This window comes from Scyliorhinus canicula, chromosome 8, assembly GCF_902713615.1.
Source record: "Scyliorhinus canicula chromosome 8, sScyCan1.1, whole genome shotgun sequence".
In the NCBI taxonomy this organism is placed as follows: Eukaryota; Metazoa; Chordata; class Chondrichthyes; order Carcharhiniformes; family Scyliorhinidae; genus Scyliorhinus; species Scyliorhinus canicula.
In genome coordinates this window covers 103602811-103630354 of record NC_052153.1, presented here as the reverse complement: position 1 = coordinate 103630354, position 27544 = coordinate 103602811, and the positions used below count along the sequence as shown (strand labels likewise).

The 27544-nt window shown below is 50.9% G+C and overlaps 1 protein-coding gene across 5 annotated transcripts in view; it reads left to right on the top strand.

The window, feature by feature from the left end:
- Positions 1-27544, top strand: part of LOC119970423 (synuclein, alpha interacting protein) — a 210131-nt gene that overhangs the window by 162905 nt on the left and 19682 nt on the right. For all 5 annotated transcript variants that reach the window (XM_038805022.1, XM_038805017.1, XM_038805020.1 and 2 more), the window contains exons 9-11: positions 4587-4712; positions 7539-7708; positions 15579-15668. In XM_038805022.1, the coding sequence (XP_038660950.1) occupies positions 4587-4712; positions 7539-7708; positions 15579-15668 (386 nt within the window). The remainder of the gene's footprint in view (positions 1-4586; positions 4713-7538; positions 7709-15578; positions 15669-27544) is intronic.

Sequence of the window (27544 nt, the reverse complement as noted above, 5' to 3'; positions counted from 1 at the left end):
GAAAGATTATTATTATTAAATGCACCCTGTGTACCTTCAGTTTTGTGACACCAAATTTAGTGCCATGCATCTATTAAAGGAATACAGCTCAGAATACCATCATAAATATGGGGATATGTGATGGAATTTGATAGTATATGCTGTTAGCAAATATATATCCTTTAATGGGCAACTAATATCTTAACAACGTTCTTTCAAGAGTTGACCAGTCTGTTGCTAATTATTTATTGGTCAGAATTTATCTTGGATCCTCATGGATTACAAAGCCATTCAGTTAACGGGAGCAACCCCCTATCTAACAGCCTCCAGTGATTTAACGCCCTCCCCAACACCGATTAGTACTCCCTTTTAAAGACTTGAAGCCAGCGAGATGAGGAGGAGCTACTTCTCGCAGAGGGTGGTGAATTTGTGGAACTAGCTGCCCCATAGAGCGATGGAAATGCAGTAAGTGAATATGTCAGGTGAATTGGACATTCTGAATTCTCCCTCAGTGCACCCAAACAGGTGCCGGCCAGAGTGTGGCGACGAGGGGATTTTCACAGTAACTTCATTGTTGTGTTAATATAAGCCTACTTTGACACTAATAAAGATTATTATTATTAAAATGGTTTCAGGAAGGGGATAGATATATTTATGATTAAAAAACGGTTTAAAGGGATATGGGGAACAGGTGGGAGGTGGATTTGAGACCAGGAAGAGGTCAGCCATGTTCTGATTGAATGGCAGAGCAGCCTCGAAGGGCTGAATTGCCTACTTCTGCTCCTAATTCCTATGGAAGTGCTGCTGCATGGACCTGAGGAGGTGCAACGCCATCGAGGCAATGAACCCAGAGGCACTGGGATTGCTGCCCCGGTACTCGAAGGGGGATGGGGGAGCCCCCGGGGGGCCAGCCTCGGTCGGGGATGGCCTCCAGTGATTTGGGGGGGGGGGGGGGGCACCGCAGAGCAGGGGGAGGGGCACCCATGGGCATGGAAGAGGGAAGATGGGTGTTTTAGTGTCCGCGCATCCGCTATGGCAGCCCCTGGATTGTGTACATAGTACATAGAACAGTACAGCACAGAACAGGCCCTTCGGCCCTCGATGTTGTGCCGAGCAATGATCACCCTACTCAAACCCACGTATCCACCCTATACCATACATCCCCCCCTTAACCTTACTGTTTAGGACACTACGGGCAATTTAGCATGGCCAATCCACCTAATCCGCACATCTTTGGACTGTGGGAGGAAACCGGAGCACCCGGAGGAAACCCACGCACACACGGGGAGGACGTGCAGACTCCACACAGACAGTGACCCAGCCGGGAATCGAACCTGGGACCCTGGAGCTGTGAAGCATTTATGCTAACCACCATGCTACCGTGCTGTCCCACCGTGTAGTCCTGTTCCAGGGACAACCCCAGCCCACCTGACCCACAAACCACCATAACTCCCACTGACCGCGGAGGCCTCTGGCCACGCATCTTGAAGCTATTGCTAATTGGCATTTGCCAATCATAATTAAGTTACCACTTCACACATACCAAGTGGATTCCAGTGGCTAGGCATGCCATGTAGCATGTGGGCGTTGTTGGCTAATATCCCAATCAGACCATGATGCCTGAACACTGCGGAAGCAACACATGCGCAGCGACCAACATCCGAACACCCAGCGGCTGGGCCCCAGCACCATGGACATCTCTGCGACCAGAGGGTGGGTGTCTGCACTTGGGAGGGGACCACCGGCTGTCCAGGTAATGTTACATGCGGGTGTCTGGGGACAGGGCCTGAGGTCCAGTGAACAGGGTCCCCGTTGCGTGCGTGGGCAGGGCGGGCTGAGTGGGATGGGGGGGGGGGAATGGGGATGCTGGAGGGTCCCAAGGTGGACGACACCGCTGATTGCCAGCCCCTCACCTGCACCAATTTCTTACAGATATTACACGGTATGGACGATACATAGAAGATAGAAGCAGGAGGAGGCCTTTTGGCACTTCGAGCTTGCTCCATCATTTATCACGATCATGCCTGATCATCCAACTCCACAGCCTAATCCCCTAATCCTGCTTTCTCCCCATAGCCTTTGATCCCATTCGCCCCAAGTGCCATATCTAGCCGCCTCTTGAATATATAAAATATTTAATGTTCAGATATCTTGAACCCCACGGATGCTGCGCTTGTGGTGCTGCTGAAAGGCCAGGCGCCGGAGGAGGCGACAACGGCAGCATCGATAGACACTTGAGGCGGCGGCACTGCAGTACTCCATTTATAGTGGAGAGCAGTCGCAGAGCCAGGGACTACATGAGGGGTTGTCAGCGGGCATCCAATACCTGCAGGTGTAGTTGGAGGAATCCAACCACGTACAGGAGCAGGAGGTGGTGCTTGCGATACGTGCCACTCAGGCCAACACTACACAGGTGTCGTCTGAGTTGGAGACATTGGGTAGTGAACCAGCCATTCTGTGGCTGGATCCGCAGGTAAAGCCTTTAGGCAGCGTGGCTGCTAGCACCCCCCCCCCCCCCCCCCCACCGGGCAGAGGATCGGTGCAGGGCGGCGCCGACGTTTTGGTCGTAAAACCAGACGGATTCTGCGGACATAGCTGCAGAATCGGAGAATCCAGCCCATAGTATCCCAAATGGAGAATTCCATCCCAAATACCTGAATCTGCAGTTCCTCTTGTACTGAGCAGGATTACTATGAACAGGTAGCACTAGCAGTGCATGCTTATCAGATGGAATGGGCGTGGGTAAATTGTACTTCATGATGCCTAATAATAATCTTTATTGTGACAAGTAGGCTTACATTAACACTGCAATGAAGTTACTATGAAAAGCCCCTAGTTGCCACACACTGGCACCAGTTGGGGTACACAGAGGGAGAATTCAGAACGTCCAATTCACCGAACAAGCATGTCTTTCGGGACTTGTGGGAGGAAACCAGAGTACCCAGAGGAAACCCACACAGGCACAGGGAGAACGTGCAGACCCCGCACAGATAGTGACCCAAGCCGGGATTCGAACCTGGGACTTTGGCGCTGTGAAGCAACAGTGCTAACCACTGTGCTACCATGCCGCCCATACGTGCAACAGAGTTTTGTGACTCCTTTTTTGCAAATCATAAATGTCACTCAAATAAATGAATATAATCAAGATTGCCTATTTCCATTCTCTGACCATCTGCTGCTTCATAATTTATTCAGTCCCAGTACTGCTATCCACAATTTTATTGCCTTTATGTTTAACATCAAAGCTCTAATTTTTAGCCTTCTGAGCTCCATTCTATGCAAACTTCTGTTTGCCCAAAGTGCCACCTCTTGTGTATTATCCTTTACTGAACTGTATTTCAAAAGGATCCATCACCGTGTTCCCCAGCCAAGTCTATCGACTCCCCATTTCTCACGACCTTACATTTTCACAATTTATGAAAATGAACATTGTTACTTAATAGTTTTCTTTTGATTTGCAACAATGGGATTGTTTGTATATCTTATGAGCCAAAGGTAGGCGTAATTGCGTTTAATACAACTTATTATCGCCTTCCTTTCATCAGACACAAGGGCCGCGGTTCTCCGAAAGGGAGACAAAGTGCCGACGCCGGAGTGAAAACCGGAATGTTTCACTCCGGCGTCCGAGGGCGCTCCTCGCCCCCTATTCTCCCACCCCCAAGGGGCTAGGAGCGGCGGCGCGTCAATCTCGCGCGCCGGGCCTTGACGCGTCAAAGCGGCGCCGCCTGAATGACGCGGCCGGCGGCGCCTAAATGGCGTCACCCGCGCATGCGCAGGTTGGCCAGCGCCAACCCGCGCATGCGCGGTTGCCGTCTTCCCCTCCGCTGCCCCGCAAGACATGGAGGATTGATCTTGCGGGGCGGCGGAGGGAAAAGAGTGCGTCTTTCAGAGACGCCGGCCCGGCGATCGGTGGGCACCGATCGTGGGCCAGACCCCTCCTGAGCACCCCCCTGGTGCTCGATTCTTCCTCCGCCCCCCACAGGCCCCACACGCAGCGGTTGCGCGCTGTTCACGCCGGCAGCGACCAGGTGTGGTTGGCGCCGGCATGAACCGGTCGTATTAGGCAGGCCGCTCGGCCCATCTGGGCCGGAGAATCGCCGCTCAACTGGAGCGGCGATTCTCCGAGCGGCCGGTCGCAAAACGCGACACACCGTTTGGGGGGGGGGGAGAATCGCGTGCGGGTGCCAGGGCAGCGTGGCGTGAATCGCCCGGCACTCCCGCGATTCTCCAACCCGGCGTGGGGGTCGGAGAATCGCGCCCAAGTAGTGTTGTTTAAAATGTAATGGTGTGAAAATTTCAAGTATGATTAATGAAGTCTTTAATTATTGGCAGCCAAAACTGCCTGATATTACATTTTTGTAATATTCTAGCAGCTTTGCAATATAATTTAACATATATTTTATATCAACTTGGTGTATTAATGCTGTGACTGAATTTCATTTTAAGAATTAAGCATTTGGTATGTATTGATTCATGTTTAATGCTTGTATGAAAATTGAGCCATTTTCAGTGCTGAAATAATTAGCATTCCCCAGGGTTCTTGTGGTATTGTGATTATTGGCACTTGTACCTTGTATTCCAAAATTGCTACAATTTGTTTTCCCTAGGAAAAGGTTCTTCTGTGGCTTCTACAATATATGCAGGAACAAGGAATATCTTTGGATGAGGTTGATCAGTATGGAAACACTGCAGTTCATGTTTCTACCCAACATGGTCATCTGAGTTGCCTTCAGGTATAGTTCATCGATTTATGGTAAAATTGGGGTGCACTTTAACCAAAAACTTTCCAAAAAAGTGTCATTTTGGGCTAGTTTGGCGGGGTATTTCTTGCCAGCTTCTTGGGTGAGATCTATAGCAGTATTTACCCACACTTGGGGCACAACTTAAGTTTTAAAATAACAAAGTCCCGGAATGACCCTGCTATCTAACGGCACTCTTGTTTTTTTGTCCGCTGGCAGGGAACACCCTGCCAAGGCCGCACATAGTTGCATATGCTGCACTGAGGAGCTCTGAAGAGCAGATCTCCTCAGTGCAGGAAGATATCGGGTACCCCAATCCCTTGACCCTCCTCGACTCGATTCCCCAAACGCCCCAACCCACCTGTTGGGGGCTCCTTGAGCCCCCTTGCACCCCACCACACACTGACAGGGTATCCCGGGTCCAAATGCAGGGTGGGCAAATTCAGCTTGGTACCTGGTCACTGCCAGCGTGAACAGCGCACGACAGGTAGGTGTGGGGCCTGTGGGGGGCGGAGAGAGGATCGAGCACCCCGGGCGTGCTCGTGAGGGGACTGGCCCGCGATCGGTGCCCACCGATTGTTGGGCCGGCGTCTCTAAGAGACGCACTCTTTCCCCTCCGCTGCCCCGCAAGATCAAGCCACCACGTCTTGCGGGGGGGGGGGGGGGGGGAGAGAATAGGGGGCGAGGAGCGGCCTCCGACGCCGCAGTGAAACACTCCGGGTTTCACTCCGGCGTCGGCCGTTACAGAGAATTTCGCCCGTTGGCTGGCCAATCGGTCCGGCAGCAGCATAGCTAAGTGAGCTCTGTTAACTATGAGAGTCTGGGCCCCCCTCACCTCCAGATCATGGTATCTTGCAGGATCTCATTCGACCTCGTGGGGCGTAATGATCATCTGGAATCCCGGGAGTGGTTTATCCCGGCTCTACCGACCATATCCCATCGTGATTCTGGCGGAATGCAGCCAATAGATCACGTGCTTAGTCATTTATTGGGGGCCTTATGGAGTTTCTCCCCGGTCTAGCACTCACTTTGAAATTTTGTCAATAGCAGGAGTTGAATTTGTTGGCATTACCAGCTCCTCAGAGATCAGGCCGCCATTTTGAAAGGGTGCCCGATCTCCCAGTGAGCCTGAGGGCCCCCCACACCCACCACGTACAGGCAATGTCATCCTCCAGCCCCGCATACATGGGCATTACTTCACCCCCCCTCAAGTGAGGACACCCAGCTATGGGGGTTACTGAGACCTCCCCCCCCCCCCCCCCCCACCATTGCAGGTCCCCTGCCCTTCACCGCCCACAACCGAGTTCCACCATCACTGAGGGCACAGGGATAGTGCGTGAGGAGGGGGTGGGGTTGGGAGCTGGGGTTGGGTGGCACTCTCGGAAATGGGGTATTGTGCAGCACATTAAATAACTTTTGCATACCCATTATGATGCCTCTGTCACTTTCTTCCGCAATGCGGGCTGACTCCCGGATCCTTTGCCTGTATCTCCACGCAACCCCCCCCCCCCCCCCCCGTGGCACCCATCCACCCTCCAACCGTGGTCGTGTCCCGGGAGTTGTGACCCATCCCCAGGATGTTGGCAGCTGCGTGCGTGGTGTTCCCTCCCGCAGTGTTCAAGCACAGTGTCCAGGCATCAAGGTTTGCTTGGAAAGCTAGATAATGACTCCCACATGCTACATGGCCCGCGTATCCACAGGAACCCACTTGGCATCTGTCAAGTGCTCACTTAACCATGGTTGCCAATTCCCTATTAGCAATAGCCTTCAGCCATGCGACCAAAGGCCTCAGCAATCGTTGGGGGTTCTGGTGATCGGTCGGGCAGCTGAGCAGGGAAACGGGTTGCCCCTTGAATTAGCTTGGGATCCAAGGGTTGTCACAGTGGTGCCATGAGCAACTGCCCCCCCACACCCTCCCATGGCGGCCCACACCTGTGGTGGGACCCCCACCCCCAGATGAGCACTGCGGTGGCATGGCCAGCACCCCTGGTCTCTTTGCCTGTGAGCAACGATTGCTATCACCTCTTCAGCTCCCCACAGAAGCACTTCCAACAGGTTCACGTTTTTAAAAAGGATATCAATCGGCGCCAGCGTGACCACTTGCCTAGGAGGCCATTGGATGACAGGTGGCTCTCGTTAATTGTGGGTGAGACGTTTAGTACAGTGGGTAGCACTGTTGCTTCACTGCTCCAGGGTCCCAGGTTCAATTCCTGGCTTGGGGCACTGTGTGTGGAGTCTGCACATTCTCCCTGTCTTGCATGGGTTTCCTCTGGGTACTCCAAGTCCCAAAAGACATGCTGTGAGGTGAATTGGATATTCTGAGTTCTCCCTCTGTGACTGTGGCGACTTTTCACGTAACTTCATTGCAGTGTTAATGTAACAATAAAGATTATTATTAATTGTATGGAAATGGGACTTGAGTGGTGATAATTGGTTCTCGCCACACTATGGCGCGATTCCGATTTTTGCAGGCCGTTTGCAACGCAAACTGTTTGGCGCCTGCGCGGTTCCCATTTTTGGCCTCTCCTGCTAATCAGCAGGCTTGAGTGCAAATGTAACAAGGCCGGAATGCCACACCTTTAGTTATTTTTTGTGCCCTGGAGAGTTTCTCACTCATTTAGCCCCAAAACGGAACAAAGTCCCTGAGTGAATGCGTTTAGCCGTGTGTTTCCAGGCAGTCGGGCGCCATTTAGTCCTGCCACTTTTGGGTGAAATTTCAACTCCCCTTCAGCACAACACGGCAAGAGAATCACGCCATTAGTGTTTTGAATTAGATTCTTTGTTCTGCTTTTGATTTGTATTTTTGTTTACTTCCTTAAGACTTTAGTTGAATATGGAGCAAATGTGACAATACAGAACCAAGATGGAGAGAAGCCTTCCCAGAGTGCAGAGCGGCATGGACACACCACCTGTTCACGTTACCTGGTAGTTGTGGAAACCTGCATGTCTCTAGCATCACAGGTGGTGAAGCTAACAAAACAACTAAAGGAGTAAGTCACAGTACTGCAAAAAGGATACATATAGAAGTAAAAGAAAATGCTGGAAATACTCAGCAGGCCAGGTAACTAACTTGTGGAGAAGAATAGAGTTAAGGGGCCCAGTTCTCCCAAACAATTTCTCAGTTTATTTGTGGCGGGTTTTTCAGTGAGTTTCCCGCTGGCTTTGACGGCGAGTTCACTACTGCTATTCAATGACACTTAGTCAGTTTGTTGGGCCCTGGGGAGTTTAGGCCACACTTCAAATGTTTTTTTGCACTGGGGAGCTGAACTCAGAGATTGGGCTGTCATTTTAAAAGGGTGTCCCGATCTCTAAGTGAGCTTACATCCCCACCCATGGGCAATGTCACCCGCCCCCCCCAAACAGATGGGGCTGGATTCTCCGTTTGTGAGACTAAGGGCGGAATTCTACGCTCCCGGGAAAAATCGGGAGGGCCGTCGTGAACTCGGCCGAGTTTCACGACGGCCTCGGAGGCCGCTCCTCACCCCCTATTCTCCCCTCCCGGCGGGGCTAGGAGCGGTGCTCTGTAACTCTCGGCCGCCAGGCGGCGCGCCAAGAGTGATGTGACAGCGGCGCCTATGTGACGTCAGCCGCGCATGCGCAGGTTGGCCGGCTCCAACCCGCGCATGCGCGGCTGACGTCACGACAGCTGACAGCTCGAACCCGTGCATGCGCGGTGGCCATCTTTCCCCTCAGCCGCCCCGCACGACGTGGCGGCTTGATCTTGCGGGGCGGCGGAGGGGAAATAGTGCGTCCGATTGAGACGCCGGCCCGACGATCGGTGGGCACCGATCACGGGCCTGTCCCCTCCCGAGCACAGTCGTGGTGCTCATTCCCCACCAGGCCCCCTACAAGCCCCAAAACGGGCATCTCACAGCGATTTCACGACGGCAGCGACCAGGTGTGGTTGCCGCCGTCGTGAAACGGTCGCGAACGGCAGGCCGCTCGGCCCATCCGGGTCAGAGAATCGCCGGTCGCCATGAAAAACGGCGAGCGCCGATTCTTCCGAGCGGGGGGATGGGAGAATCGCGGAGGGCGCCAGGGTGTCGTGAAATTAGTCGGGGGGCCCTCCCGCGATTCCCCCACCCGGCGTGGGGAGTGGAGAATCGCGCCCCAAGTCTCCACGCCGGCCTGAAAATGGTTTTTCATTGTCAGGAAAACTGGTGAAAAAAGGCCCCCGATTCCCTGCATCGGGGTGAGCTCCCAGCTCTAGCTGCCGATAAGGCCCGGAGCTTTGGAGGATCCGTGGCTGCACATGCGCACGGCGGCTATGCTTTATGGCAGACGCACCGCACGGACCCGGACCGCAAACGTAGTCTCCCTTCGGCCAGCTCGCGTGCCCTGGACTGAGTCTGCAGCCTACACGCTGAGTTCACTATGAGTGAAACCACATGTGTCCCACGCCTTCGGGAACTCAGGCGGTCGGGGATGGAGCATCACGGGGCGGGCCTCAGGCAAAAGCCCCTTTTCAGCAGGCGGAGCATCATTAAAGCGGCGCCGCCCCCGATTCTGTCCACCCCCCGGGTGCTGTTCCGTCTAATCCACGTTTGTGTGGACCAGTATTGATCGGCGTTCGCCTGCAGCCTCCTTGGGTAGGGCGGTGAATTGCTGGAGGCCGCTGCTTCCTGCACAGGTAGATCTGAAGTATGTTTACGACCTACTTACGCGAGCGTCATTCGGTCACGCCTATTTGGGGCGGGTTTCAGACACCGATGCCTCGCGGGGCATCGGAGAATCTCGCGAAGCGTGGAGGCTGTCGGGAGCTTCGCTAGAGGGCTTTCCTGGCATTCAGCGGCCACATTACACACAAGCGAAAGCCCAATGCGGCCGGAGATTCATGCCCATTGACATCCAGATTTGATGACAGGCGATTGACCTGAAATGCCAACTCTTTCTTTCTCCACAGCTGCTGCTAGACCTGTTGAGTATGTCCAGCATTTACTGTTTTTGATTCCGCTTCAAAGCATTCATAGTATTTCAGAAGTAATTTAGTTTAGAAAGACAAACAAAAGGATAGCAGATCAAAATAATCATTGATGTGGTAGGGTATACATTCTGCACTGGAAAATAATATTAACAATTTAGAATAAAGACAGAAAATGCGGGAAGACTGCATGAACTGGGTAGTCCCAGTCTTTTTCTACTTTTATTTCAGATTTCCTGCTTCCTCAGTACTTTGCTTTTACTCTTAATTTAGAACTTCTTTGATACCATACTACAGATTTGAAGTAGACTTGGAGCTATGTAGCTTACATAGTTTGCGTTAGCTTATGAGCTTAGTTTCCTTTAATTCTGTAGGTTCAAAATTTGTTATTACTTGTTTCCATTTCATTACTGCAAATTGACTGATAGAAAATGTCATTAAATCGGTAATGAGTTATGCCTGTCTGAAATGTATGAAAAGCATTGTCCGTTGCTTACGTTTTGATCAGCGTCTGCATCATTGCACGTAAAATTTTCATTTTCATTTTTTCAAATGCTGTGGTAATATATAACTATCCAACATTGTAAATATAAAGCCACTTTATTTCTCGTGTTTCACAGTAAAATTAGTTATTTGTTATTCTACAGTAGTCTGGATATTTCTTTTATATTTTAATTTAACTGGCATATAAATTGAGCGCATTTAACAGCCCGTCTTGGTGTTTGGACAAGGCCATTGAATCTCATGAGGTCTCTCTCAAGATTCAACGAAACTTCAAAAGACATCGCGATCTGGATCTCGCGCTCACTGGATGGGATCCAGATCAGCATATTTAAATGAACCATTAGGCCTCAGAGATCTCGCCAGGGCGCCATTTAGTGCTGGTACACATGAACATGGACCAGGTGTAACGGTACCTGAGGGATCACCCAGGCTATGGGAAACCCCTGGGTGGTCAGGGGATAGGACAGGGTCGCATCATGGCATTCCCCCGGCACCTAGGCATCTTGGTACTGTCAACCTTGGCACCACGGTACCGGCACTGCCAAGCTGGCAGGTGGCAGTTCCTGAGTGCCAGGATGTCACTACCAAAGAGAGGAGCTGAGGGGGGCCATGCCCATGAAAGGGGGACAGTGAGGGGGGTATGAAGGGTGAGAGGGTGAAGGGTGTGTATGAAGGGGCCTCGTAAACGTTGGGGTCGGTGAAGGGTGGGGGTCCTGAAAGGGGGAGGCTCGAAAGGAGGGGAATGAGGAGGCCTGAAAAGAGGTGGCCCGCGGCGACCACATAGCGGGATGTCCACACTTTGGGGAGGGGTGGTGAAATTTTCCGTTGGGGGCGGGGGGGTGTTGGACCCTCAAGCTCACTTAGAGATCAGGTCAACCTTTCAGAATGGCAGCCCAATCTCTGAGGAGATGGTCTCGCTGGCGTGTTCAGCTCCACACTGTTGAAAGAATTTTGAAATGTGGGCTAGACCACGGAGAAAGTCCCCAAGGCCCAAAATAATGACTACGGGCACGATCTATCGGCCTTGTAAGGCCCCGCGTCGTGACCTAGATCTCATCCATTGAGGTTGGGACACAGATTTGTACATTAAAGTGTAAAGTTAATTGAACGCACCTCAGTGGGACATGTTAGTGGACAGTCTTCAGGGCACAATCTGATGAGCACCACACCACTGATGATGCGCATCAGGTGGAGGCAGGACCCCCAGGCGAGACAGCGGTCAGAAGGCTGCTGGTCCCAGTCTGATGGTGAGCCTGTGGTACAGAGGTACTTGGAGCTGTTTGAGACGATAGGGAGTGGCCGGGACATTCAGAGACAGATATCAATGTTGCTCCAGCAGATCCATAGCTGATGGAGGAGTCCTAGGGGCACAGGACATGGTGCCGGCAATGAGTGGCACCGAGGCCAGCACTACTAGGGTGACGACTGCAATGGAGAGTATGGTGCACAACATCAGCACCATGAGTGAAGGTGTCCAAGGCATCACGCAGACAGTGGCATCCATGGCTGAGGGTCTCGGCAAATTGTCCGACTCACTGGGGTATGTGACCCAGTATCAGCCATACCTTGATGAGTCTCTGCGGGACATATCCCGTTCTCAGATGGGCATGGCCAACGCGCTGCAGAACTTGTCTCTGTCGCAGGTGGGCATTGCCAAGACGCTGCAGAGCATGGCCCAGTAACTGAGGAGCATCACTGAGGGCATTAATGGTGCGGATAATGGGGAACTGCCAGGTTTGGCAGAGCCTGATGATGGAGGGGCATCCAAGGCTCGAGCCAGCTGCCCCTCTGTCCCAAGGTAAACCCCAGGGCCCAATGGGCACCGGCCGGGAGGAGGGGATGCGGAGTGTCAACCCAGACCCATCCCATGTCGTGATGACGGTGGGCACCAACACCCCAGTTCCACCCCTCTAATGAGGCTGTGCCTTGAGGTCAGCCCACGGGACAGGGCGACATAGCTGTGCATGTGCCACTGATAAGTGAGCTGGGGCCCTCTGGCCCCAGGACCCCCACAGGACACGCGCCAGGGGCATTGAAGGCCACAGGATGAGATAAACAGCAGGCTGTCTCCACCTCAGATATGCATCAGACGCAATGGTAGAGGTAGGAGGGCCAAGCATGTTGAGGGTCACTGAGGGCACCGGGGGAGGGAGGTGTAGGTAGGGGAGGGTTTGGGGTGATGGGGGAAGCGGCACCATTTGGAGTGGGGTATTGTACAACACATTAAACACCTTTTTGCATAACCATTATAATGCCTCTGTCACTTCCTTCCGCAATGTGGGCTGACCTCCGGACCCTTTGCCCATCTCTCCAAGCATCCCCTGCTCCCCCTCCCCGGTGGCTTCCGGCCGTGGACATGTCCCCAAACTATCCCAAGCGTTCGATGTTGGCTGCTGAGTTTGTGGTGTTGCCGCCCGCAGTGTTCAAGTACAGTTTCCAGGCATCAGGGTGTGATTGGGATGCTAGACAATGACTCCCACATGTTTCATGGCCCACCCACCCAGGGAATCCACTTGGCATCTGTGAAGTGCTCACTTAACCACGATTGCGAATTTTCTATTGGCAATTGCATTCAGCCACGCAGCCAGGAGCCTCAGCAGTCGTTGGGGGGTATGGGTGATCAGTGCAGCAGACAGGCAGGGACAAGGATTGCTCATGGAATGGGTAGATGATTCAGGGATTGGCATGGTAGGGCCGCGAGCGTTTGCCCCCTGGTAGCTCCTCCCAGCGCGCCCCCCCCCCCCCCCACCCCCCCAGCCTCCCATGGTGGCCCACCGCTGCGGAGGGTCCCCCACTCCAGCCGAGGGTCCCCACCAAGCACCGGGGTGGCAATACCAGCAACCCCGGGCTCGTTGCCTGTGAGCAAAGATGACTACTTACCTCCTTCGCTCCCCAGTGAAGCTCTTCTGCCAGGTTCACGTTTTTCAAAAGGAGTACTAATCGGTGCCAGCATTCCCACTTGCTGAGGCAGCCACTGAATAACAGGAGGCCATTGGAAATGGGGTAGCTCTCGTTAATTGTATGGGAATGGGGCTTAAGAGGTGATAATTGGTTGCCTATGGGAGTGGGCCGGTTGCATTGCATACTGTTTGGCTCCTGGCACGGATGTCGCTCTTTGATCTCTCCTGCTATTCACCATCCTCGTTTCTTTTGAGCGAGAGTGTAATGAGGCCTGAGAATCGCGCCCTTAGAAATTCTTTGTTTGAATTCTGCCCATCATCTTGGTCAGCCTATTATGCACTGTAACCAAATTTTAATGCATTAACACTTGAAAGCACAATAATCAATCATTTACAGGTCCTGAATATTCCCACTAAAATGGGCCTGAATTCTCTGTCTTACTCCGCCAGTAGCGGCCTTACTGATGAGGCGGACAATCCAGAATCATGAAGAAAACGGGATATGTTTTCTATGCTCTAGCCCCCCCCCGCAGTCGTTAGGATCGCGTTTCGCACCTGTTGCTAGAGGGGGGATGCAAATGGGTTATTAAGTTCCATTTGCATCCATTTAGGGAGCCGGGCATCATATTCTCTGCGACTGCACGATTCTTTTTTCTGAGCTGAGAATCACATGGGCGAGAATCACTACTGACATTGACAAATGTAGACTTGGCGCGATGGACGTCACGGTGTGCCAATGGGGTAACTCTTTTAGGGAGTTTCCCCCAAAGTCCATCCGAGGGACACCAAGGTGGTGCCCCCCCCCCCCCCACAATACGAGACCTGTCCACCAGAACCCCGCCCCCACACATTGTCAAGTTACTTTGAAGCTGACATGTCCTCCAAGGGTTCTCATTCATCTGTGGAGAAGATCTGTGTAGTTTCTGTAGGAGGTAGTCACCGCCGCCACCCACCCCCCACCAAGACCACCTAAATAAAGAGACCCCCCACAGAGATCTGTTAAATAAAGAGACCCCCCCCCCCCCCCCAATAGAACCCCCAGAAGAGAGACACCTGTCTGGAAGCTAGAGAGCAATAAAGACAGGGGCAGTGAAAAAAAAATCACTGCTTTAACACACCTAGGCAATACACATGCTGGTTCATGCAGAGGAAGCTGCACCTGTCAATTCCTCGAAAGAGAAAACCAGTTAACTGGGTTTAAAACCTCTCAGATCTTTGATATGCAAGCCATTCATTCCTTTCTCATTTGATATTGATCTTACTAGGATGTGATTGACAGATTTCACACCCCCCCAGCTGTCAACACTGTTCCATTCATCTCCCTTCATGGTTGAGTAACACTGAAGTGGTCGAACCAATGTTTATGAACATCAAACTTTAATCAACAGATCCTGGAGCACTTCAAGCAGAGTTAAGTGCTGTCAGTTTCAAGCTGACCACTTCAAAATCATTCAACTGTGAAGGGAGGTGCCTGGAAAGCACTTAATTTAGGTGATCTATGGGTGGCATGGTGGTGTAGTGGTTTGCACTGCTGTCTCACGGCGCCAAGTACCCAGGTTCGATCCCAGTCCCGGGTCTCTGTGTGGAGTTTGCACATTCTCCCCATGTCTGCGTGGGTCTCACTCTCAATACACAGAGAGATGTGCACGGTAGGTGGATTGGCCATACTAAATTGCCCCTTAATTGGGGAAAAACAAAATTGGTACTCTAAATGTATTTATTTAAAAATATATATTTAGGGGCTCTCTGTGAGGTGGGTGCGGGGGAAGTCAGATCACTCCAGTACTGGGGGGGAGGGAGGGTGGCCCAGGAGATCTGTAGATGGGGGTTGCATTACGATGTTGGGGGGTGGGGATGGCCAGCCACGAGATTTTGTTATTGGGGCTGCCTGCTCAAATCCTTCGCACTTCTCACCATGGATAAATTTGCATGGTGAAGGATTGGGAATCACTTTCTGATTTGTGCTCCCAGCAGGAAAGCAGATCAGGTGCAATTCAACTCTGGCGGAATAATAATCTCCCAAACGGAGAATTTAGCCCATTGTCAAGTTATTTTAAAGCTAACATGTCCTTCAGGAGTTCTCATTAATCTATAGAAAAGATTTGTGTCGTTTCTGTCGGAGGTAATCACTACACTTATGGTTGCTGCACTTAATTAAAATGCTTGGTAAATTAGTAATATTTGTTCCACCCGAGTGTCCTGCTCTTCATTTCAGGCTCATCATATGTGGTGGGCAACTTAGGCCATACATAAACAGAAGTCCTGAAGTATCTCTTCACCAAATGAGGACATGTTTGCAGCCCTTAACAGATGTGGACTGAATTTTCACATAAATGTTTAACAAAATACTGCAGGTAGTGGGGCAGATATCCAATCAGAAATATAAACTTTTCATGCATACCTGCATTGTTTACCATGCAGGAATTCATTCATTATTTGTACTTTATTCTGCTGTAAATATAATCCTTCATTCAAATAATGAAGTATAACACAAAGACAAATACTGTGTGTTTATATTTCTGTCTCTCTGTACAGGCAAACAGCAGAACAGGTTAGCTTGCAAAACCAACTTCAGCATTTCCTACAAGACCAGATGACAGAACAATCAGAACCTCAATCGCCTAGGTACCAAAAATATGATTATATACTGGATTGCTGTTTTATTTTATTCTCTTGATATAATAAAGCTCTGCATGGCTATTGACAGGATTTTGATAAACTCAAATGGAAGTGTGCTGTTTCCTAGATAACCTCAGCATAATTTCAGGCATGAATTTGGACTGATGTAGAGAGCAAAGGGGTGGAATTTGACATTGTGCTGGATTTTACTGGAGGGTGTACTGATGACCTTAACACCCCACCCCCACCACAACTAAAAGGTGAAAACCAACTGACAAAGAATACCTCCATCTTGCAGTAATTGCATGTGGACAGTGCCTGGATACGCAAAGAACATGCCCCTGAAGATTGAATCCCTCCTCTTTCTGTCTTTCAAGAACAGGCTACCCGCTCCCATCTGCTTGCCCACACCAACTGTGCTATGGCATGGGCAGTGTAATTATTTATAACATATTTATAATATAGAATAATTATTTATTTACATATGGTGGGTAGGCTGCCAATTTCAGTGTCCGTCCACTCCCCATATTATGGGAAACAGCTCGGGGGTGAGTGTGAAACTATCTTTGTGTTTCTAGACCCTTGGCTATAAACACTCTCAGAACGGGAGGGAGACGTAAAATTCGGCCTGTTTGCAAATGAAATTTATTAATACACAAGCTTTTGAAAAAGAATGTCACAATAAAGTTACAAACATTCTGAAAATTTTTGGAGAGCCAATAAGGGGTTGCAACTGTGCAGCAGTTGCAAAGGCTGAAAAGACAGGTTACTTAGAGATGGGTAAGAATGAAGGGAAAGGAATTACCGATAGGCATAAGTCTGCTGCCAAGTAAGCAAGAGCACAGTAAGAAGTCTTACAACACCAGGTTAAAGCCCAACACAAAGATTTGTTTCGAATCACTAGCTTTCGGAGCACAGCTCCTTCCTCATGTGAATGAAGAGGTGGGTTCCAGAAACATATATATAGACAAAGTCAAAGATGCAAGACGATACTTTGAGTGTGAGTCTTTGCAGGTAATTAAGACTTTACAGGTCCAGACGGAGCAACTGGAGAGAGGGATAGTCACAGGTTAAAGAGGTGTGAATTGTCTCAACCAGGACAGTGCCAGGGGGGTGTTTGGAGGTCAGGGTTCTATTTTTTTTTTGTCGAGGTGCCCTTTTAGAATCTACATTTCTGGAGTGAGCCCGTGTGATGTCGTGGGACCCACCCCTTTGATTTGTTTATACTAAGGGCAGGATTTACTGTACAGCCTGCCACATGTTTCGCAGTGGTAGGAGGCGGCCCCCCATTGGCTGGTGGTGGGATCTTCTGGTTCCGCCATCGTCAACAGGGTTTCCCATTGAATGCACCCCTCGCTGTCGAGAAACCCACAGAGGGGGGGGGGGGGGTTTGCCGTCAATGGGACACGAAGATTTCACTGGCATGAACGACTGAAAACGCCTGGCCCAATTCCCAAAAAATACAGCGGAGGACACCGTCATTGGGAATGGCGGTGTTCATGCTGTTTTTCCCGCTTGCTGTCATACTCTTCAAAATTAGGAGAAATTTCCACCTGAGATGTAGCCCTTGCTAATTAAGTGATTGGGATATCCATGTCTTTTTATTTTCAGTCTTTTGGTATGGCCCTTTTATCCATCACCATTCCAAGTTTTTTGCAGTTTGTTAATTTGTCCTCTCATTAGGGATCGGATCATGGTACATATATGTACAATTATGTGGAGCTGTTATTGCCAAAACTGTTTGAAAAAAGAACTTCCATTTATGTAGCACTTTTCATTACCTTAGAATATCCCAAAGTCGTTCATAAATAATTAAATACTTGTGAAGTGTAGTGAAATGTGGTAGCCAATTTGCTCATAGCAAGCTTCATGACCAGCAATGAATTATTTTAGTTTACTCTTCTTGATTGAGGGACAAATATTGGCTGGAACACCAGGAGAAAACTCTCCTCTTCTCCAAATAGTGCAGTGGAATATTTTATATCTACTTGAAGGGTGTAGAATCCATTAAAGTAGCACACATTGACCAAGCAGGTAGAAAAAGAAGCTTAGGTTTCCTTACGATATAGAAGACCTCCCCCCCCCCCCCCCCCCCCCCCCCCCGGAGATGTCTCCCTCCTCGACCTGCACCAAAGTCGTTGGGGTTTTTATATTGGTGATCTAATCCCCTGTTAAGTAGAAATTCCACCCCCTCGTTACTAGGGAAGCTCATATTCCGTGAAGGTCACCAGGAATCTGATAGTCCTGTTGCAGTGACTTCCATGAGGGCTATAACATCCCTCTACCACAACCACCCCCCCCTCCCCCCCCCACCCAAGCCCGGGGATACATTCAAGGACGGGTCCAAGGACCCCTAGTTATCTTATCCCGGAAACAGCCATGAGGGATAACCGTGTGGCATCCAGAGGTGTGTACCGAACCTGGGACCGGCGTTTCCATACAGAGCTCCTTGGTGAGGTCACTGGATCTGAGGCAACCGTGGGTGCAGACACAATACATGATGGCAATACGTCCATGTCAGTCTCGGAATCGGAGTTCAGCAGGATCTCTTTCGGCATCTCGCCGTCCTCGATGTCTGAAACTGGTTTCTCCACAGCAGGTGTGGCCGGGGCTGGGGGCAGTTTCGGTCCGGAGCCTCCAGAACTATATTTGGCATTTCAGGAATGTGATTCACGGAGGTGATTCACGTGCTAATTCGATTTGCATCCCTGCTCATTCACCTGATAAAGAGGCCGGTCCTATCTGGGCTGACATGACACCTGGGATCCCAAAGTTGCAGACGTACACCAAGTCTTCTACAGCGAAGGTGTATGCTGGCCTGAGTCCTAGCTCCGACACATTTTCCTGCCAATGTCCAGGAAAACCAAACTCTTAAACACGTACAAGGCAACAGTGCATGAGCAGTTCCCCCCCCCCCCCCCCCCCCGTGGCATGCGGCATTGTCCAGTAGCAAAAAAAGAATCACGGCAGATGAGTCTCCCAGGACCCCATGGCTGCTTTTGCATTCCGCGTTTGAACGTCTGGACTGCGTGCTCCACTAACCCATTCGACGCTGGATGGTACGGGACGGTATGGACTTATCGTATGCTGTTTGTTGTCATGAACGCCCCAAACGCTGCACTCATGAAGGCTGTCCCATTGATCGAGGCCAGCACCTCCGGTATCCCGTGTGTGCTAAAAGATTGCCGCAGCCTATCGATAGTGGCTCAAGCTGTCGTACCATGCATTTTATGGACCTCCATCCACTTTGAGCGGGTGTCTATGTTGATGAAGAACATTGCTCCCTGGAATGGTCCAGCAAAACCTATGTAGAGGTGGGATCATCGACGGCCCAGCCATTCCCATGGGTGAAGCGGCGCCACTGGCAGCAGCTTCTGGTGCTCCTGACACTGAGTACAACGCTGGGCCACCTCAATATCTGCTTCAGTGCCCGGCTAACATACGTAGCTATGTGTAAGCATCTGCATCTTTGACACCCCTGGATGTCCATTGTGGAGGTGTGTGCTTATGCTTGGGAACCACTACAAGTGTTCCCCACAGGATGACGCCGTCTTCAATGCTTAACTTGGGTATCTTGCATCTTGTTCGTGCACACCTTTAAGTCTCCTGACAAGGCGCGGTGTTGGGTCCCATACTGGAGTATGTTCCACACTCAGGACAACTGTGGATCAGTCTATGATGAGCCTCGGATGGGGGAAGCCATGACCAGTAAGAAATCCATAAAATGGAGTGTGGCTATCACTTAATCTGCCGACGCCAATCTAGGCGGCCTAGTGTGGAGAGGGAGGTGTCTCAACGCATCAGTGTGTGGGAGCAGTGTTCCAATATGTACTCGTAGCTCCTAACAGTAGTTCCCACCGCTGGACCCTGGCAGACGTGATGGGCTGAATCGCTCTGTCTTCCTTAAACAATCCCAACAGGGGCTTGTGATCGGTGTCGACAGTAAAAGGATGCCCGTAGAAAAACTGATGGAATTCTTTACCCCAAACACCACGGCCAAGCCTTCCTTCTCGACTTGCGGGTAATTTCTTTCTCCATTCATCAATGTCCAAGATGCGAAGGCTATGGAGCGTCCGTCTATCCATTGGGCAAGGTCGGCCCTGAACCCGTAGGTGCGAGGCATCACATGTCAACAACAGTGGCTTAGTTGGGTCAAAGTGAATCAGCTTCTTCACCAATACGAAAGCTGTCTCGTGGGTCGGGGATCGTTCCCAACGTTGACCTTTCTGTAGCAGACAGTAGTTTGTAGCAAGGTTTGGAATAAACTTGCCATAGTAATTTACTAGGCTCAAAAACAAGTGTAATTCAGTTGGTCAAATTGATACGAGGCCTGGTGGATGGCCTGTAGTTTTTCCTCCATGGGATGCAACCCATGGCGATGCACATGATAGCCCAGATGGGTGACCTGGGTTGCATTGAAATCGTTTTTTTCCCTACCGAGGCACACTCCCATCTCTTCAAAATGGCAAGAACCTCGGCCTGGTTGTCCAAATGCTCCCAGTTAGGCGATCCCGTGATCAGAACATCGTCAAGGTATAACGCCACTCTCGGGAGTCCGTGCAGGATGTTTTCCATCACCTGCTGGAAGATAGCACAAGCGAAAGAAACTCCGAAAGGCAGCCGGGCATACTCACATATGTGTGCGTTGGTAGTTATGAATTGCCTGGGGTCTAGGGCCAAAGGCAGTTGGAGGTACGCATGGCTTATGTCTAATTTGGAAATCGTGAGGCCACCACTGAACTTGGCATACAGGTCCTCAATATGATGGAGGGGTAGCGATACGGATAAGAGACGTGGTTGACCATTCTCTTGTAATTCCCACAAAGGCGGAGGGAGCCATCGGACTTCATCACCAGCACAACTGGTGCCGCCCAGTTGGAGAATTGGACAGAACGTATTTCCTTCAGCCTACGAGACAGTCCAACTCCGTGTCCACTTTCTTTTTTTTTAAAATAATTTTTATTGAGATTTTCCAAAACATATCAAAAACAGAAAATAACAACAGGAAACCAGTATTAACAACAACAAAAAGAAAAACACACTAACCCCCAAAACCAACCCCCCCCCCCCCCCCCAGTAACTACAAAAAGAAGAAATAGATAAACACCCGGCATATTTAATAAACACATATACACATTTCTCCCTTCCCCCGAAACAAACCCCCCCCCCCCCCCCCCCCCGGGTTGCTGCTGCTACCGGCCTATTTTCCTACCGTTCTGCCAGGAAGTCCGGGAAAGGCTGCCACCGCCTAAAGAACCCCTGTACTGATCCCCTCAGGGCAAATTTCACCCCCTCCAATTTGATGAACCCCGCCATATCATTGATCCAGGCCTCCACACTTGGGGGCCTCGCATCCTTCCATTGAAGCAAGATCCTCCACCGGGCTACTAGGGACGCAAAGGCCAGAACACCGGACTCTTTCGCCTCCTGCACTCCCGGCTCCACTGCAACCCCAAAAATTGCGAGTCCCCAGCCTGGCTTGACCCTGGATCCTACCACCCTCGACACCGTCCTTGCTACCCCCTTCCAGAACTCCCCCAGCACTGGGCATGCCCAAAACATATGGGCGTGGTTCGCTGGGCTCCCCGAGCACCTAGCACACCTGTCTTCGTCCCTGAAAAACCTACTCATCCTCGTCCCGGTCATGTGGCCCTGTGCAGCACCTTGAACTGTATGAGGCTAAGCCTCGCAGAGGAAGAGGAAGAATTCACTCTCTCCAGGGCATCCGCCCACGTCCCCTCCTCAATCTCCTCACCCAGCTCCTCCTCCCATTTACCCTTCAGCTCCTCCACCGAGGCCTCATCCACCTCCTGCATGACGTGGTACACGTCCGAAATCCTCCCCCCTCCACCCACACCCCTGAGAGCACCCTGTCCCGCACCCCACGTGGGGCAGCAGAGGGAACCCCTCCACCTGCCGCCTGGCAAACGCCCTAACCTGCATTTACCTAAACATGTTCCCCAGGGGGAGCCCAAACTTCCCTTCTAACTCACCCAGGCTCGCAAACCTCCCATCCACAAACAGGTCCCTCAACCTCCTAATACCTACCCTGTGCCAGCCAATAAACCCGCCATCGATGCTCCCTGGTACAAACCGGTGGTTCTCCCGTATCGGGGACTCCATCGAGCCCCCCACCTCCCCACTATGCCGTCTCCATTGCCCCCAAATCTTGAGGGTAGCCGCCACCACCGGGCTCGTGGTATACCTCGTTGGAGGGAGCGGCAACGGCGCCGTTACCAGCGCCTCCAGGCTCGTGTCCACACAGGACGCCATCTCCATCCTCTTCCGTGCTGCCCCTTCCCCGTCCATTACCTACTTATGCACTATCGCTGCGTTGGCAGCCCAGTAATACCCACAGAGGTTGGGCAGCGCCAGCCCCCCCCCCCCCCCCCCCATCCCTGCCCCGCTCCAAAAACACCCTTCTCACCCTCGTAGTCCCATGCGCCCATACAAATCCCGTAATACTCCTGTTGACCCTCCTAAAAAAAGGCCTTCAGGATAAGGATGGGGAGGCACTGGAACAGAAACAAAAACCTTGGGAGCACCGTCATCTTGACGGACTGCACCCTACCCGCCAGCGACAGCGGCAACATGTCCCATCTTTTAAACTCCTCCTCCATTTGCTCCACCAGCCTAGTGAGGTTAAGCTTGTGAAGGGCCCCCCCCAGCACCTAGCCACCTGGACTCCCAGGTACCGAAAGCTCCTCCCCGCCCTTTTCAGTGGGAGCCTATCAATCCCCCCTCTTGATCCCCCAGGTGCACGTCGAACAGCTCACTCTTACCCAGGTTGAGCTTGTACCCAGAAAAGCCCCTAAGGATCTGCATCACAGGGGCTGTTTAGCACAGGGCTAAATCGCTGACTTTGAAAGCAGACCAAGCAGGCCAGCAGCACGGTTCGATTCCCGTAACAGCCTCCCCAAACAGGAGCGGGAATGTGGCGACTAGGGGCTTTTCACAGTAACTTCATTTGAAGCCTACTCGTGACAATAAGCGATTTTCATTTCATTTTCATCACCTCCAGCATTCCCCCCACTGGGTCCGCCACATAAAGCAACAAGTCATCTGCATATAATGACACTCGGTGCTCCTCCCCACCCCACACCAGACCCCTCCAATTCCTCGACTCCCTCAACGCCATGGCCAGGGCCTCAATTGCCAACGCAAAGAGCAGAGGGGACAGAGGACACCACTGCCTCGTCCCCCGGTACAACCGACGCTTCCACTTTCAACTGTAATGCATTGGGACAGACCGGTTGCAGAAATATCTCGGTTGGACAATTGGGTCAACCTGATGCTGGCAACAGCTCCTCTGATGGTGCCCAACCCCGCCTGAAACATGGTCCGGAACCAGGCCAGGACTCCCTCAGGGCCATGTGGGTACATTCGGTAACCTCTTTGTCAGTCCAATCTGAGATGGCGCAGTTAGTCACGTCCCAACAAACTCGGGCTGCTGCTATTTACGACCACCAATGGCAGGTGTGGCATCTGCTCCCCATATTCCAACGGAACCATGGAGGTACCCGCGATTGCACCGATTCATCAGTGTAGGTTGCGAGGCAAGCGTTGGCGTCCCGAAGGGTCAGCATCTAGAGACCAGAGCAAATACAGTCAAAGGTATGGCGGCTGACCTCTGATACCACCGCACCCGTATCCAATTCCGTGTGGATAAAATGCCCATTCACCTGTAACGAAAGCTGAATGGGGGTGACCTGATACAAAGACATACAATGTAGCCTGTGATAGGCCTCTTTGTCCTCCATGACATACTGTCCCCAGCCATCGGCCCCTGCTTAAAATGGTTCGAGCTTACCGATATGGGGCATTTCGGCGAATAGATGGAAAGCCTCTTTCAGCCTAGACGAAGTGGCTCCACGCTTGGTGACAACAGCAGCTCGTCATTATTCTCACCGCCAGTGTAGAATCCGCTAAAGTAGCTTGCATTGACTAAGCAGGTAGAAAACAAAGGTTAGGTTTATTTACGATATACAAGATTTCCACTCCCTGAAGGGTTTCACTCCTCAACCTGAACCTGGCCGGGGTTTATATACTAGTGATCTAATCCCCTGTTGAGGGGAAGCCCTGTCCCTTCGTTGCCAGGGAAGCTCGTATTTAACGGAGGTCACGGAAATCTGATAATCCTAATGCAGTAACCTCCACAAAGGTTGTAACAAGTGGAATCCCAATTACATGTCTCACCATGAAAGACTGCACCTGTGCAGCATTCAGTATTGTCCTGAAGAGCCAACCTGGCTTATGTACTCCAAATTGAGGCTTGAGCCCACAATCTTCTCAATATCGTGAGAATGCTACCGCTAAGTCAAGGTTGAAACCTTAATTCAGTAAAAACATACGTTAAGTTTCAGAAATTATTTGCATAAGTAAGAGTTCCAATTTCAAGCACATATTTAGGGAATTATTTACTTTTAGAGTTTCAAATAATGTATTTTAATTCCATGTAGAGGCTCTCTTGCTCATCTGATTACTGTGGTTCTGCCACATAGACTGGGAAAATGATAAATTAGATTTCCTTTTGTGTTGAATTTGCTGTTGTCCTTGGGGCAGCAGTAAGGACAAAAAATCAGCCTCTGGCACCTGGCTGAAAAAAGATTGTTCTAGTTATTCCAATCTGTCTGATGCTGCACAATGCAATACTGTAGCCTTCACCTGAGCTTGGGGTGAAGTGCAAATGCTGAGCGGGATTCTCAGGTCCGCCAGTTGCGTATTCCGGCGCGGCGCACCCCCACCGACTGCAGGACTTTCCATTCCCGAAGCCGGCCAATGGGGTTTCCCATTGTGTCCACCTCACACCATCGGGAAACCAGCGGGTGTGAGTGCGCTGCCGGCGGCCAGAGGTGCCGCCAATGGAGAATTCCGCTGGATAGCTATCAATAAGAGGACATGGTCGGTGAATGTTCTGATGTTTTAAAATCAATTTTGTGGTGCATGATTTCCAAAAAATCCAAAGAAGAGACTGTTAAAATAATTTCTGAGAGAAAACTCTTCTGGATATTTATCCTGGATATTTATCTTCGGGTATTCAGCAAGTTAAAACCCTGGTAAAGTTTTTTCAAATGGCACTTCTTATTAACCTCTAGTATTTCTATTTTGATCTGCTAACTATTATCTTGACTCCTTCATCAATAAGGGTTGTGCTATGACACATTCATTTGCAGCAGGACAAATTAATGGTCTGGTGTACACCCTAGCCATAATGCATCTAAGTTACATCCTGGCAAAAAAACTGAATAAACGACTTCCCAAATAAACAGAGTCAACTTTGGACTCAGCCACATTGATATCCGGCTGTATTCATGCTTTACCATCTTTCAGCTTTCTTCCATTAGCTTCATATTTCTTTTTATAATCCAGTAACTTCTAACCACGTAAATGTTACTATTCTCAGTGCATGTCAGTAGCCTGGGCTAAAACCATCTTTTTTAAATGGGTTGTATTTTTAGAAGGAATTTTAATTTTTAACTGGTACTTGGCATGCAAGGTCTGTACCAAATCATTAACACTGTTAGGAAACATAAATCCAATGATAGCTTAAAAAATAGCCTTTACTTGAAGGGACAGAGTGCGATGTTCTAAAGTTATTTGCTCAGCCCGATTAATGAGACCTTGACTTTCTTGTCACCTTCCAACTATTGTGATTTTTTTTTTTGCTACATCTGTACAAATAACTTGATGCAGTTTTGAATGGGCAGCCTATTATTCTTCATAATCAAAGGAGTTGGGGCCTCATTTATTCACCGAATATATTCAAAAAATAAACCATGTAAAATAAAGTACTCTTGAGGATCACTGTACACCATTTGTTACCGTTGAGGTGGGAGGCTGGGATAACCTGGAGCAGTGGATTTTGTATAATGGTCATTTGTGTTGCTATGATTTTGGATCCGATCTAACCAAATGGGAACAGGGTCCCATAGCGAGTGTGTTTAGTCGTGTGTAAGCACTGAGAAACACAGCGCTATCTAACCCGACACCGGTTAGATGCGGGGAACATAAAGCTTAGTCTCGTTTCCTGCACTGAGGAGCCCTACTTGCCAGAACTCCTCAGTGCAGGGAAAGATTGGGATGGCATTTAAAAATTGTGTCCCAATCTCTCAATGCCCTGATGTGACCCCGACCACACCAAAGCCCCAAATCCCCCATAAGGGCGTCCTTGGGCCCCCTACGCCCCACCTCATGTGCGCAAGGCACCCCCGGGCCTGATTCCCATCAATAAAGAAAATGGCAGCTTAGCACCACCAGCCTGGCAATCTGGCAGTGCCCCAGCCAGCTGGAAGTGCAACCGGGACACCTTGATAGTGCCAGGCTGGCACTCAGATGGCACTACCAGGTTGCCAGGCTGGCAGTGCCAGGGTACCACCCTGTCCAGAGGGCAAACATCTGGGAGCCTACAATCCCTTGGGAGACCCTTACAAGGGCTGTTATGCCTGGTCCCCATTTGTGGGGACCATTACTGAATAGTACTCACCTGTGGTCTCCGAGGCGAAGGAGATAGATACCAACGCCTTGGATACCTCGGGGAACTGCATATTAGAGTGAGACTAGCTGTCTTGCTTTAATATGCAGATTTGCCAAAAAATAATCTCGCCCAAAATGGATGTGATTCACATCGCAACATCTAGCGAGGTGTAGCAAGTAAGGTAGATTCCGGGAGCAGCGTCTCCCGGCATCTACCGACTACTTTGCACCCCAGCCGCTGACTTTCAGGTGCAACGTGGCCGGTGATTAACACCCATAATCACATGGAAACTGGAAGTCACACTTGTTTGAAGTACTTCTCATCCACTCATCTCTTCGGTTACCCAGGAATGCTTCAAAAAATCTCTGAAAAAGGTGTTGAAAATCACTTAATCTTGTGGTTGTCTGAGAGAAAAACGCCTTGGCAGGCTAATCAACTGTTTCTATTAGTGCTGTAAGTTTTAAAAACCTTTGGGGCACAATTCCCTTGCCTCATTGTGCTCAAGCGAGAGCACAATGTGGCCAGAGAATCTCTGTTGAGCCCTCCAGTGGACCTCTCGACAGCCTCCACGCCTCGCGGGATTCGCCCATGTCCCACGGGATGTTGGAACTCAACCTAAAATGGGCGGGAATAAATGACGCTCACGGAAATAGGTTGTAAACCTACTTACAACGTACCTGCCCTGGATCCATTAGCCTCTGTTGATTTTCCGGCCTCCCAGGGAGGCTGCAGCCGGGCGCTGAGCTGGTCCATGCAAACGTGGACCAGGCGGAATGACACCCGGGGAGTCTCCCGGGCCATCAGAGACCTCTGGGTGGTCAGGGTAAGTCCAGGATGCCTCCCTGGCCCTCCCTATGGAATGCAGCCACCTTGGCAGTGCCCAGCTGGCACGTTGGCACTGCCACCCTGGCATTGCTGAGGTGCCCGGGTGGCACTGCCAATCCAGCAAGAGCACTGGCAAGGTGGCAGTGCAAGAGTGCCCGAGTGCCAGGGTAGTACTGCCAAGGATCAGGGGCCGAGATGGGCTATGCCTATGAAATAAGGGTGGAGGGGGGAGTTTGAAGGATGGGGCTGTGCAAGGAAGTTAAGTTGGGGCCTCTGGAAGGTTGGTGGGGTGATGGGTGCGGTCCTATAAGGGAGGGGGTGCTTTAAGGGGCTTGGTGGGGTCTGAAGAGGGGTAACCCCAGGGACCCCATGTGTGTGGGGGTGACATTGCCCATGTTTGGGGGGTGTGGGAGACCCACACGCTCACTTAGAGATCGGGGCACCCTTTCAAAATGGCGGCCTGAACTTTGAGTTCAGCTCCCCAGTGCTAAAGTGTGGACTAAACACCCCCGGGCCCACAAAAGTGACTAAGTTTCATTGAATAGCGGTGGGGAACTCGCCGGCAGAGCCGACGGAGAACTCC